The 13146-nt window shown below is 53.1% G+C and overlaps 1 protein-coding gene across 4 annotated transcripts in view; it reads right to left on the reverse strand.

Moving 5' to 3' along the window:
- Nucleotides 1-13146, reverse strand: part of KIAA1755 — a 39179-nt gene that overhangs the window by 13963 nt on the left and 12070 nt on the right. The window contains exons 1-8 of one of the 4 annotated variants that reach the window (XM_079784176.1): nt 10871-10949; nt 10523-10720; nt 8104-9454; nt 7196-7384; nt 5663-5786; nt 3215-3308; nt 2047-2133; nt 733-830 (exon numbers count right to left, since the gene is read on the reverse strand). In XM_079784176.1, coding sequence (XP_079640302.1) covers nt 733-830; nt 2047-2133; nt 3215-3308; nt 5663-5786; nt 7196-7384; nt 8104-9454; nt 10523-10720; nt 10871-10885 — 2156 coding nt within the window. In that variant the 5' untranslated portion in view covers nt 10886-10949. Of the gene's footprint in view, nt 1-713; nt 831-2046; nt 2134-3214; nt 3309-5662; nt 5787-7195; nt 7385-8103; nt 9455-10522; nt 10721-10870; nt 10950-13146 lie in introns of those variants that run through there. The other 3 variants (XM_079784174.1, XM_079784175.1, XM_079784177.1) reach the window with 3 other exon arrangements.

A 13146-nucleotide genomic window follows, 5' to 3' on the forward strand; every position in this document is an offset into this window, starting at 1 on the left:
GCTCTCCACAAAGAAATGATCCAGCCCAAAATGTGGGCAGTGCTGAGATCGAGCAGCCCTGGTCTAGAGAACGCCCCGGCCGACACTGCCGGGCAGGGTTCCAATGTGGCTCAAGCTGGTCATCTTCTGCGTACTGCTGTGTGAGCTCCCCGCCCTCCCCCCCCCCCCCCACGCCTTTCCTGGGTATTCATTTGGGCCAGAGGAATTGAGATCACTAGGGGAAGGAGCCCCTCGCTGGCAGTTTCCTTATTTCCTCCCTCTTACAAGAGGGAACGCGTCTGCCTTCCCCACCACACCCTGAGCTCCTGAGCTGTGTGGTTCCACAGAGCAGATGTCTGTATTTATTTTCAGTTAATGCAGGCAGCTCTTAGCATGTGCCAGGCATTTTTCCAAACTCTTTACCTCCATTGACTCAATTACTGCTCACAACAACCCCCGACTATGATTACCCGCCCCCCTTTTATAGATGAGGAAGTGGGCTCAGAGAAGGTATATAACTTACCCAAGGTCACACAGCAGGACTGGGATTGGAACCCAGGCAGTCGGGCCCCAGAGCCTGAGCTCTCAATCACTCCACTCTGCACCTTCAGTTTAAACTTTTGTTGAATGACTAGTTTTGAACCTGACAGTGTGGGTGGATCCAAGGGGCAGGAGGGTGGAGGGAGGAAGGGAAGGGGTGAGGGTACGGGACGGAAGGCTGTGATGGTAGACACCTGGAAGAATTGCACCCACTCGCTGTGGCCGTAGGGGAAGGAGCCTTCCAGGGCTGTGGGCATCTGGCTGGGGTCCACGTGGTGGCTGAGGGCCTTTAAGGAGGTCAGCACCTCCACCTGCGGACAAAAGAAGTGAGTCAGGAGGACCGGGGACTCCGTGTGGGGACAGACATTGGAGAAGGTCCTGTCCAGACCCCAGCCCCAGCACCATTCCACCTCCCACAGGTGAGTCTGGCTTTAAGAGTTGCTTTCTGGGCAATGGATTTTCTCTGGGAATTCTGAAAAATCAAAATTCAGAACCAGACCCCGGGTGAGGAATAGCAAATAAACAGCACTTGCCATACCCTCTCCTGGCTTGTGCCCAAGGCAGACATCATTAATCAGTCACAGCACTCGCTCCCTCTGAGCTCAGCTCTTGCCCAGCCCAGCCCTCCAGGCAATCACACAAATTGACTGAAGCTGGCCCTAATTTCTTTGTAATCCTGTACCATTCTCTGGTGACCCTCCAAGGTGCTGTCTCCTCCTTGAGGCTGTTGCGGAAGGTCACCAAACAGCAGCCCCTAAGACATGGAAAAGGGACCAGGTGACTGCTTCTCCCAGGCAGTGAAGTTGGAGCTTTATGCTGGGAACAGCTCCAGACACCTAAGCTTGGGGCTGGGCAGGTGTGTGGTTTGGGGGCCCACTAGTTATTCCTGGTCCTCGAAGTGTGGTCCACAGACCAGCAGCAGCAGCATCACCTGGGAGCATGTTACAGATGCAGAGAGTCCCAGGCCCCAAGCAGAATGACTTCATTGGAAATTGCACTTTGACAAAGTCCGCAAGTGACTCGTAAGCACATTAGCTTGGAAAGCATTTCTCTAGCTTACAATGTGCCTGTCACAAACCGGGAGTGAGGGGCCCTTTAACACCATCTCCTGAAGCAGGACAGGGGAGCTGCCGCGCTCTTTCCTGCAAAGTCCCAGATCAACTCTGCATGGAGGCTGAGATGTTCAGAGAAACTAGGGAGAGAAATACAGGAACATTGTAAGCTAGAGAACATTGTGTGGCCTTGGGCCTCAGTTTCCCCATGAGCAAAGAAGGTGGGGAGGGTTTGGCTAGATTACGCTTTGCAAAAAGGTAACCTGCCATGTGCAGCTCTCAATCACGTGGTGGTGCTCACCAGGCATTGCTAGGATTGCCAGGGGCAGGGCCGGAGAGCTGTAGCTCGTGGGCCTTGTATTTATTGACCTTATTTCAGGGCCTCTCCTCGCTCGGGACGCCTGCAGTTCTTCAGCCCAGCTCAGTGCAAGCCCAACACCTCCTCTCTGCTCGGCTGACGCTGCCTGCCCCTCACCTGGACGTCAGGTAATGTCTCCAGCGGAAGAGCAGTCTCCTTCTCCCCCAGGAAGAGGATGACATGGATGGAGGCTGGGTCCAGAGCCTGTACGGAAGAAGCATTTCGGAGCTGCTCTGCCCAGGCCTTCACTGAGCCCCTGAGCTTCCCCTCTAAGACACAAGTGAACAGGCCACAGAGCCAGGGTGGGCAAGTGGAGGTTGTGCAAGGCTGGGACCCTTGTAGGGTATGTGTGGAGGGTGTCATTGGACATCAAGAGGTCCAAGCTGGGCTGCATACTTCCTAGATGACCCATCCCCTCTGGGCCTCTGTTTCCCCATCTATACAGTGAGGAGGAGGAGATCATACCCTGAGGTAAGCTTAAGCCAAAATTCCATTTACTCTGTTGCCCATACCAGCTCCGGAGGAATCTCTTCCCTCCCCTATTCTCAGTTCATGAGGTTCAGGTGACCTAAGTCTAAGCCAATCAGTGTGTCGCATTTTCCTGACACCTGAGCCAATCAGGGTTAAGGAGACACAAAGAAACTTTTGCTGGGACTTCTGGGAAAAGAATCTCTCACTCTTTCCTATGGGACTTGAATGCAAGACCAGGTAAAGGTAGAACTTCTGGGAGCCAGATTGCCACTAAGAGAGGGGCCTGGCGGAGAAGGGCACCCTTCCAGGAGAACAGGGCCAGAAATGGAGAGAGAATATTTGAGTGACAATATTGCAGTCCCCAATTCAGGCCATACTTGACATTGGATCTAACTCCTGGACCAGGGGTCGGCAAACTCATTAGTCAACAGAGCCAAATATCCACAGTACCACGACTGAAATTTCTTTTGAGAGCCCAATTTTTTAAACTTAAACTTCTTCTAACGTCACTTCTTCAAAAGAGACTCGCCCAGGCGGTGGTATTTTGTGGAAGAGCCACACTCAAAGGGCCAAAGAGCCGCCTGTGGCTCGCGAGCCGCGGTTTGCCGACCACGGTCCTGGACTGTGGAGTCACGTGAACCAATGAAGAACCTTCCTCGTTGAGCCTGTTTGGGCTGGGGTTTCTGCTAGCTGCCACGAGGAGTCCCCGTCTGGGAGCCTGGACCCAGCGCTGAGCGCCCAGACTCCGTGCATGCCAGAAGGCCCCTGGTGCTCCCAAGACTTTCCAGGTTGATGCTGTCCACCTCTCCCTCACCTGGGTGGCTTTCAAGGCGTTGACCAGGACAGGGTGTAGAGGCTGCTTCCTGGCATCAATCACCACCGCCAGCCCCTTGGTTTTATCTTCTGGCCTGTGGGTGGTAAACGGAACTGGCAGTCTTGCTGGATAAACCAGGCCCTCTAGGGGGAAGGACCTAGTGGAATGAGGGAAACTGGCTGCCAGAAGCTTTAATTAATGGGTAGAGTCTTCATCCTTCAAGACCAAGATCCAATGCCCCTCCATCCAGGAAGACCTCCTGGATTTTTCTCCAGAGCCCATTGCTCTCTCTTCAATGCTCCCACAGTACCTCACACAACCCTCTCTTACATCCTAATAATCATAAACTATAAGCACTATCCCAGTTACAGTGGGTAAGTCACCCAGCACTCACCTACCCCTTTTGTGTGGGCAGAACTCTCATTTTGTTCAAGAATCCAAGTTCCACCATATGACTATGCCCTCCCCCTTCACCCCCCCCCCCCCCCACACACACACACAGGGGCTAGTTTCTGATTAGTTGGGGCCAACAGTAGGTATCTAATTCCTCTGGCCAATGATAGGTTTCGATAAGGGTCATGTGACATTTTGGCCAATGACACATGAGAAGTTTGCTGGGGGACTTCAGGGAAAGAAGTCTCTCCTTTAAGAAGTTTTTACAAAGAGCTATAAGGCAGAGACATAGAATGATAAATTTCCTTACCAGATAATACAGTTTAAATTGGAATTTGTTAGTTGCAGCCAAAACACCCTAACTGGTTCCCACTGCACTTTTCAGCAATCACCTTGGATTTCCCCAACTGGCCAATTGTCGGAACTTGTTAAAATACTGATCCCCCAGCCCCAGCCGCACCCAGTCCACCCAGACATCTGGGTGTAAGGGGTGGAGCCAGGCAATCTGTGGGCTTCTGCCTGACCATCAGGCAGGTTGAGAAAATAAACCCACTGCCTTCAAGCCTTACAAGCCAGTTCACAGACAGAACCAGGGGTGGCCAGCGTGGGGCAGAGCTGTGGCCCTGCCTGGGTACATGGTCACCTGGGCACGTGTTCCATTAAGCTGGGAGCCCATTACCCATCTGCAAATGGGGATACTAGTTTCGGCCTCATGGGAGAGCGGTTTGTTTCCACACCGGCCTCAGCCACCAGCCTAGAGGCTGCTAGGGCACAGGACTCAATGTGAGGAGCGTCTGGGTCCCTAGAATGCCCCAGCATGAAGCCAGGCACAGAGCAGATGCCCAGCAACACTGATTCAAAGCAGGCGAGAAAAGCAAGCCCAGCACACAGGAGCCCCGAGGACACCGCCTTCCACAGTTTACATTGCAGCTCACCCCCACTTCTTGTGCCCACCCTTGGTCCCCCCCTTTTTTTCAGGTGAGCCTCAGAGAGGGGAGGTTACTGCCCCCAGATCACACAGCAAGTTAGTGGGATTCCAGGGTTTTGTGTACCATACTGGCCACTTCTCAGCACTGAAAGGGGGTCCCATCTCCCTGTGAGGTCAGAAAAGCCACTCCACCTTGGACAAAAGGAAGAAAAATCTCAGTGGCCAGCTGGTGGAGGTGGTGCCTTCCATGGGGTGGAATGCATGGAGAAGTCCATCAGTCCCTCCGCCCCCTGCCCCTAGCAGCAGAACCTCTAGGTTGGGTTGGGGTCAATAGCCATAGCCCTGAGCAAACATCACTTTTGAGACCATCTGACTGGAGCTGGGACTCGAGGAAAAGATGGTACCTCTTCCCTAGCCAGTCCAACATGAAGTCCAAATGGTGGGGTGGGAGGTTAGAAATCAGCCTGGGTCACTCATCACGCACTCACTCACTCACTCACTCATTCATTCTTTCACTCACTCATTCATTTATTCACTCAGTCGCCCTCCATTTGTTCAACAAATATTTATAATTTGGATGTCAGCTCTCAATTATCACCTCCTCAGGGAAGCCTTCCCTGATGGTCCAACTGGAATTAGTCCACTCACCCCTCTCACTCTACAACCGTGGTCCTCAAAAGGTGGTCCACAGTCCAGCAGCATCAAGATCATCAGAAAACTTGTTGGACATGCAAATTCTCAGGCCCCACCCCAGACTTACTGAATCAGAAACTCTGGAGGTGGGTCTCCGTGCTGTTTTCGCAGCCCTTCAGGGGGCTCTGATGCAAGCTCGAGTTTGAACACCACTGACCTACAACAGCCCTCTGTTTCCTTCACCACACTGAAACTCCTGAGAATTGCTGGCCCACGGTTCGTTTTTTTTTGGCACATTATCTGCCTCCCTGACCAGTCTGGGATCCCGCTGGCGGGGACTAAGTGTGTCCTGCTTTGTCTCCACCATCTGGGGACTGGCTCTGGGAACAGACGACTGGCTGGAAGGATATGATGTCTGTCCACTGGGTGCCTTGTCCTAGGCTCTGGGCTGAGAGGTTGGAAGGATGGAGTGGCCAACCAGCCCAGCCTCTTACCTGGGGACAGTGCACAGGTAGGAGAGCAGCTTGGCGACCTCGGAGGCTGTGCACCATGGTGCCTCCCAGGCCCCCTGGGTGGTTGACAGCAGAAGCAGGGGCCGCCCAGCCCTGTCCCGACCACCTGGAGGAGAGAGGACACACATGTGCAGTGAGAACTTTGGTACAACCCTCTCGACTGGGACCTCTCGGTGGCCTCCAGGCCTTTGCCCACACTGGTCCCTTCCTACCCCCACCTCCACCCCGACCCATTAATTCTATTATTCATCCTTCAAAACCCAGCTCAAAAGCCACTTCCTCAGAAAAGTCATCCCTGAATTCCTCCTCCATGCAGAGGTAGCCTTGCCTCTTCTGGACTCCCTCTGTCCTGGGCTCCCTGGAGGTAAAGCTCATGGAATCTGTCCCCCCACAGTCTCCTGTATGGCCCCATCGTCACAAGTTTTTTTACATTGAGTTGTAGTAACCTGTTGAATTTTCTCCACCACTAGAATATAGACTTTCTGAGAGCAGAGAGCACATCAGACTTGCTTCCTGCTGAATCCTCAGTGCTAAGCTCAGGGCCTGACACACAGCAGGTGTTCAGCAAATATTAATTGCAAAGGTGAATAAGTATTAAACAGAAATGATAATGGCCTCTGTGTGGGATGCTGTTAACGCCCAACCCAGACCCCCTCATCAAGCCAGGGCCCTCATCCCCCCACGGCCACACGTATTGGCTGTAAATGGCTCACAGATGCCCTCTTCTCTGAAGACTTGCCCTCGGCTGAACTGGATCATGGGCTCACCCTGCCTCCCATCCCAGGAACAGCCTGGCTTGATGACTAACAGATGCAGGCACAAATGGCCAGTTGCCTGCACCTTAAGATGGACCCAGCTCTGTGGGATCAGGCCACATCCTTGCTTAGCTCCTCCCCCACCCTGACCTGCTTCCCCCACTCCCCTTCTGAGAGTAACCTTCAATAGGATCACTGTCTCTGGCTCAGTCTCTAGGGAACCTGACCTAAGACAAACACCTTCCCTGCCTTGTTGACAGTAGAATGTATGTTCATGAGTAGATGAATGGGTGGGAGGATGGATGGATGGATGGATGGATGGATGGATGGATGGATGGATAGGTGGGTGGATGGATGTTTGGATGGATAGATGGGTGAGTGGGTGAGTGGGTGGTTAGGTGGGTGGATGGATGAATGTTGGGATGGATACCTAGAAAGTGCTTTTATGCAGGGTGGGGCAAAGGTAGGTTTACAGTTGTGAGTACATGAAACACAGAGTCTATTTTTGTATTATTATTTATTAATTATTGTATTATTTTCCATATGAACAACTGTAAATCTACTTTTGCCCCACCCTGTATAATCCAACACCTTCATTAGAAAGATGAGAAAACTGAGTCCCAGGGAGGCTCAGTCCAGAACACAGGTCTCCGGAGCTTTCCATGTCTTCCCCCACACCCACCAACATCTGAGGATGCCCAGGGACCCACCCCCACCCCAAATACCCTCCCCCTCCACCTGCCCCTATAATCCCGAGGACCTGGCAGGCACGCTATCCGTGAGTGGATGATCTCCATACTCAGAGCCCCGATCCTGGGCTCAGGCCCTGGTGGCTCCTCATCCAGAGTGGGGCCTTGTTCTGTAGAAGCTTCTGGGAAATCAGCCTTTCCTCCAGCCAGTGGGCCTGAGTCAGCAGCTGGGCCAGATGTTTTGGTCTGAGTTGTTCCAGCTGGGGAAAAGCAACAACAAAGGAAAGGGTGTTAAGCAGAAGATGGATTTTTCCGGGGGGTGGGGAGGAGAGGAATGTCCTTCTGACTAATAATGATAGCTTACAACTATTGCTCTCCTACTGTGTGCCAGGCATCGTGCAAAGCTCCTTCCTTCTGATGTCTCTTTGAACCTCAAAACAAGTCTGTAATGCCCAGCTGGCGTGGCTCAGTGGTTGAGCGTCAACCTGTGAACCAGGAGGTCATGGTTTAATTCCTGGTCAGGGCATATGCCCTGGTTGCGGCTTGATCCTCAGCGTGGGGCTTGCAGGAGGCAGCCGATTAATGACTCTCATCATTGATGTTTCTATCTTTCTCTCCCTCTCCCTTCCTCTCTGAAACCAGTAAAAATATATTCAAACAAACAAACTGAACAAACCAACTCTGTGAGGCAGGTAAGATCCCCATTGCTCAGAGAGGGAGAATTGAACTTTGAGAAATTAAGTTCTTGACCAAGGTCACCCAGCCTGGCGTGTGGACTCAAGCCATCAAAACCCAGTCATAACACCTTGCTCAATTCCAGAACCAAAGACTTCAAGCCTCTTGACATGCCACCCGGTGCTCTGAACTGCTGAGACTGAGCAGCCAGGTGGGTCTCTGTCCCTAACAGCCTGCACCACCTCGTCACTTGATCCGGTCCCAGAACAGTTCCCCTGTCCAGCTATGCAAGTGGGCACCTTACCTTTCTCCAAACACTTGGCTCGGTTGGGTTTGGGAGAGTAGAGTGAACACAAGACCTTCCAGGGCCCGTCATGCTGGAGCGAGGCTCTCTCGGGGGGCACGGGAGCTTGCCTCTGCCCCTTCAAGAATGAGAATTTGAGTCCGAGAGATGGGGATCTGGGAGAGGAGGTGTTTCGACCAGGGCCAGTCATGGGCTTGGGAAATCTCCCACTTCCCTGTTTGGTCCTCTCTCCCATCTTGGTTTCAAGGGCTGGCGCAGCAGGAGGGGAAGCTGGGCACAGCTGGGGACAGGATGCTTGTTTTTGCCCAGGCCTGAGCTGGACCACATTCTCTGGGTTTCCCAGAGGTCCCTGCATCTTGGAGGCAGCTGACTCTTCTGAGACATCTGTCCTGAGGCCAGAGGCACAGTGCAGAGGGTTCTCAGGGACGTTGAGGTAGGGCTCCTGGGGCTGGCGTGCTAAGTTGTGGGAGGGGGCTTTATGGTCGACCTTTCTCCTCAAGCTCAAAATGTAGGGATCTTCCTCCAAGCTTGCTGGCTTTGCACAAGCACACTTTCCCAGGGGAGGTTCCCCACTGGCCCCTGAGAGAGGCAGCCTCCCTTGGGGCAAAGGGATTTCTTTAGTTCCAGACAGCTCCTCCAGTGCCCCAATAGGACACCCATGGGATGTGTCCGCCTCCCTACTCACAGGCTCTCCTCTGCTCTCTTGGGAAAAGTCCAGGAGAGCCACATACTCTCCCTCTAAGTTCTGGCTGGCCACATCGTCCATCCTGAAGGCCACCTCCCCAGGCCTGGCTTGCTCCACCTTGATAAGTCCGGGGTACTTAATCTCATATGTCTTGTCCTTACCCTTGGCCAAGCTCTGGCCAAGAAGCACCTGGCTGCCTGGAGACCTGGCCTGGTGCAGCTCTTGGGAGCCACTCAAATCCAGTGCCTCCAATTGAAGGGAACCCCAGGCCGGGGAGAGAACAGTCACTGCTTGGGGTTTGTCATCCACAAACTCTGGGCTGGTTATCTTGGTCCAGGGCACAGGAACAATCCCCTCTTCTGAAGCGACCAGGCAGTTGTGCAGGGGACTTCCCTCAAAGTCATTGTTGAAAGCCTCCAGCCACTCCTGGGTGAACAGTGTCGGGTAGGATGACGCGGGAACAGGCTTCGTGTCCACTGTGCGGAGGTCTAACGAGAGGCACTTGATCATGATGCAGACAGACTGCTCCTCCTGAGGCTCAACTTGAAGGTAGAAGTCGCCCTGGCGCAGTAAGAGGGGGTTGAGGGGGGCCAGGTGGACCACAACCTTGTCCTGCAGGCACAGCGGCCAGCCCTGATGCAGGAAGAGGCAGTGTGTATAGGGGGCCTGCAGAGAGAAGGGGATGATGTCAGAGAACCTGACCCTGAAAACCCCACCAGTGGATCTGCTCCCTTTCCTCTCCAAGAAGGAATCTTGAACAGGTCGGGGGCTAAGGTGAGGCGAGACAGGTGCCTAGGATGTAGCATCTAAGGAAGCCCCAGTGTCAGGGTCCTACAAGTTGCACAGCCCTGAGAGTGAGTGCCTCTGACATGTTCTTCCTTTGGTGACTCTTGCCTCACCCTGGTCCTGGCCCTGACCTTAAAAATACTTGCTAACCTACAGGTCCAGGAGAGAAAAGCTTGAGTTCTAGGCACTAGTTAGCAAATCCCTTACCCATGAGGATTGTCCTACTGACTCCTGCTCCCTTCTCCTCCCCATCTATCAAGTCTGAGCCCTCCCTGATAATCTTATATAATCTGGCTGCTGTGATTGGTACAGGGATGGACAGGGGACCCAAGCCTGGCCAATCAGGATCCTTTCTTGCAATTTTTCTATCTGCAGTTGATGGGAAAGAATTAATTTTCCCCTCTAGGAGATGATTTGAACCCAGATCGGTCCTGGGCTCCAGCCTTATGGGAACACTTAGCCTCTAAGAATGATGCTGGCAAGCAAGAAGAAGCAGAGATGGAGACAGAAGGTCCTTAAGGAAATTGATCAGTGGATAAATTTGGGGCAGAGGCCAGATCACCCTGTCCCTGTCAGAGTAAGGATCCAGCATTTGCAGTCAATGAGTCCCGCCTGAAACGTTTTTCTCTCCATTTTTCCTCAGGAGCCGCCTCCCTGAGATTTGGGTTTGAAGGGATCTGGGACGAAAGGCCTCCAGGGCTCCGGGGAAGGTCTGGAACATTCTCTGCTATTTCTATTGAAGCTGTTCCACTTTAGCCAAGGCAGCCTGGCGATGCCCACAATCCCAACCCCAAGGCAGGCTCCCGGGGGCCGGGGAACCCACATGGCCCTTTATCCACGCCTTCCTCCCTGCTAGTGAAAGTGCAAACACGATGGGCTCCTGAATGTCAGCGAGTAAAGGGCCAGTGGCCCTCCTGCTCCGTTTGGAGGGCATCCCTTCGGACTTACACAGGCTGCTTCTCGGACTTGCTCACACAGGCGCTTGGCTGGGATCAGGAAATCCAGGAGGAAGCTCAGCCCGTCCCCCCGGAAGTCAGCGTCCAGGAGGTGGAACACCTGCCCCAGGACAGTGGGCGCTGTGGCCTCAAAAGGAGGGTAGAGGCCTGCCAGGGCGTTCTGGATGGCTGCGTCCAGGGACGGGGGGTCCTGGGGGGGGGGGGGACAGGAGAAGAGGATCAAAGTGAAAGTAGCAGTAATTACAAGGGTAGAAGCCACTTCCCCTGACCTTCCAGGCCCCAAATGACTAAGGCCCCGGTAACTCTCTGACCTCCTCTCCCGCTCCTTCCCCTCACTCACCTCCTCCAGCCACATTGGCTTCCTTCCTGTTCCTCCAGCACACTGGCGACAATCCCACCTCAGAGCCTCTGTACCGGCTGTTCCCTCTGCCTAGAATACTCTTCCTCAAGACAACCTCATTGCCTCACTTCCTGCAGGTCTTTGCTCAAACGTCATTCTCTAGTCCAAGGTGCAGTGGAGGAATGAAGGAAGGCATCCAGGTCAGGGTCAGAGGGAAAGGGGAGGTCAGCATCTGCCAATCCCGCCCCCTGGGATGACCTGCAGACCTGCATTTTGAAGCTGAGCTACCACTGAAGCCGAGCCTAGATCAGACAACCCCAGTCAGTATGCAAGTGCCTGAGTGATGATAAGTGGCTGGTTTTTACCATAGAGTTTTGGGGTGGTTTGTTACACATCAATAACTAATTGATACCAGTCTATATAATTAATATATGAGTCCCAGATTCGTATATCCAGCTGCTTTCTGGACACCTCCCCTAGAGGTCTATCAGACACAGACCATCAACATATTAAACTCAACTCAGTATCTTCCTTAACCTACTCCTCCCCCTCCGCCCCTCACCTTGTCTCTATGTCAGCAATGAGCCCACCATCCAATCAGCTGCCAGGTCAAGAAGTCTGCTTATCATGCTGCCCCCTCCTCCTGCCTCCCCTGCCCACAAACAGCCCTCAGCCATGTCCTGTACAGTCTTCTTGCCTCCAACAGCTCACCAACACACTCGCTGGGCTCTGCGCTGTTCCCCGACCCCGCCCTGATCCAGGTCCCCATCACCTGTTCCATCGAATCACCTCCTCATTGGCTTCCAACCTCTAGTCAGCCTCACTTCCAGCCATTCTACCAGGACTCCAGAGTCACCTTTCTCAAATGCAAGCCTGACCTCCTCAGCCTCCCGCTCAGAACATTAAAGGTTCTCAGTGCCTTCAGAAACCATCACCCTCCAGGCATTCGGATCCTCATGGTCTTGCCACGGTGCAGCTCTCTGGTCTCCCCTCCAGCCTCACTGCCCCGCTCATGCTTCTGCCACGATGACACATGCATTCCCTCGCTCACCTCCAGGCCTTCGCACAAGCTGTTCCTCCCCCCAGGATGCCTTCCACTTCCATCCCCTCTTCATCTGGCTAACTCCTTCTCATCCTTCAAGATTCAAGTCCACCGTCATCTCCTCCAGGAGATTTTCTCTGACCTCCCTCCCCGTCCCCCACCCCACCGTACCCCCTGGGTCAGGTGTGCCCTTTTCTGGGCTTCTATGGTGCCCCTGTCATAGCAATTCCCACACTGATTGCTGACTCTCTCAATGGACTCCAGGCTCCCTGAGAACAGGAATGGTACGCAGAATAATGGTCCCCTAAGATGCCCATATCCTAGTCTCTGGAACCTGTGAACATGTTACCTTACAGGGCAAAGAGGAATGAATGTTGCAGATGAAGTAAAGGTTGAGGATCAGCTGATCTAAAATAAGGAGATTATCTGGGATTATCCAGGTGAGCTCAGTCCAATCACAAGGGTCCTCAAAAGTGCAAGAAGGCACAAGAAGAGGCAGGCACCAGAGGGAAATGTGCCTGGAAGAAGGGTCAGAGAGATGCAACGCTGCTGGCTTTGACAATGGAGAAAGAGCCAAGGAATGTGGACGGCTCTCAGGGCTGGAAAACACAAGCAGGTTCTCCCAAGAGGCTCTGGAAAAGAATGCAGCCTGCCAAGGCCTGGTGTGAGCCCAGGGAGACCCCGTTGGACTTCCGCTCTATAGAACTGCAGGACAATGGACTCGAGCTGCTTTAAGTGACTACGTTTGACATCATTTGCTTCAGTAGCAACAGAAACTGACACAGCAGGCACTGGCTCCTGTTCCTCTAGGGTCTTCAGTCCCTGGCACAAAATAGGTGCTCAGTAAATGTGAACAAAAGATTCCCCTCTCAACCACAGTTTTTCCATCTGTAACACAGGCAAGTTGGACAAGGCCAGAGGTTTCCATCCAGATACAATAACAGAATCCATGGATATGATTTTCAACCTTTAAGAAGCATAATGGAGGCCATTCTGGGTGCCCCAGCTCCGAGTCTATCTATCAAGGAGGAATGTAAAGGAAGAAGAGGAGAATAAATAAGAATCTTCATGTATATAGCAGGGGTCCCTGGAGACAGGGAAATAACACTGGGCCTTAGAGGAGGAGGAAGATGGCATTTCTCGAGCCCAGCAAGATGCCAGGAGGCTGTAAAACAGGGAACACTAGCCCAGGGCATTTAGACAAATGTCAGTGTCATCGCTGTGTCTTCAGTAC

The sequence above is a fragment of the Cnephaeus nilssonii genome (genome assembly GCF_951640355.1).
Source record: "Cnephaeus nilssonii genome assembly, chromosome: 11".
Taxonomy (NCBI): domain Eukaryota; kingdom Metazoa; phylum Chordata; class Mammalia; order Chiroptera; family Vespertilionidae; genus Cnephaeus; species Cnephaeus nilssonii.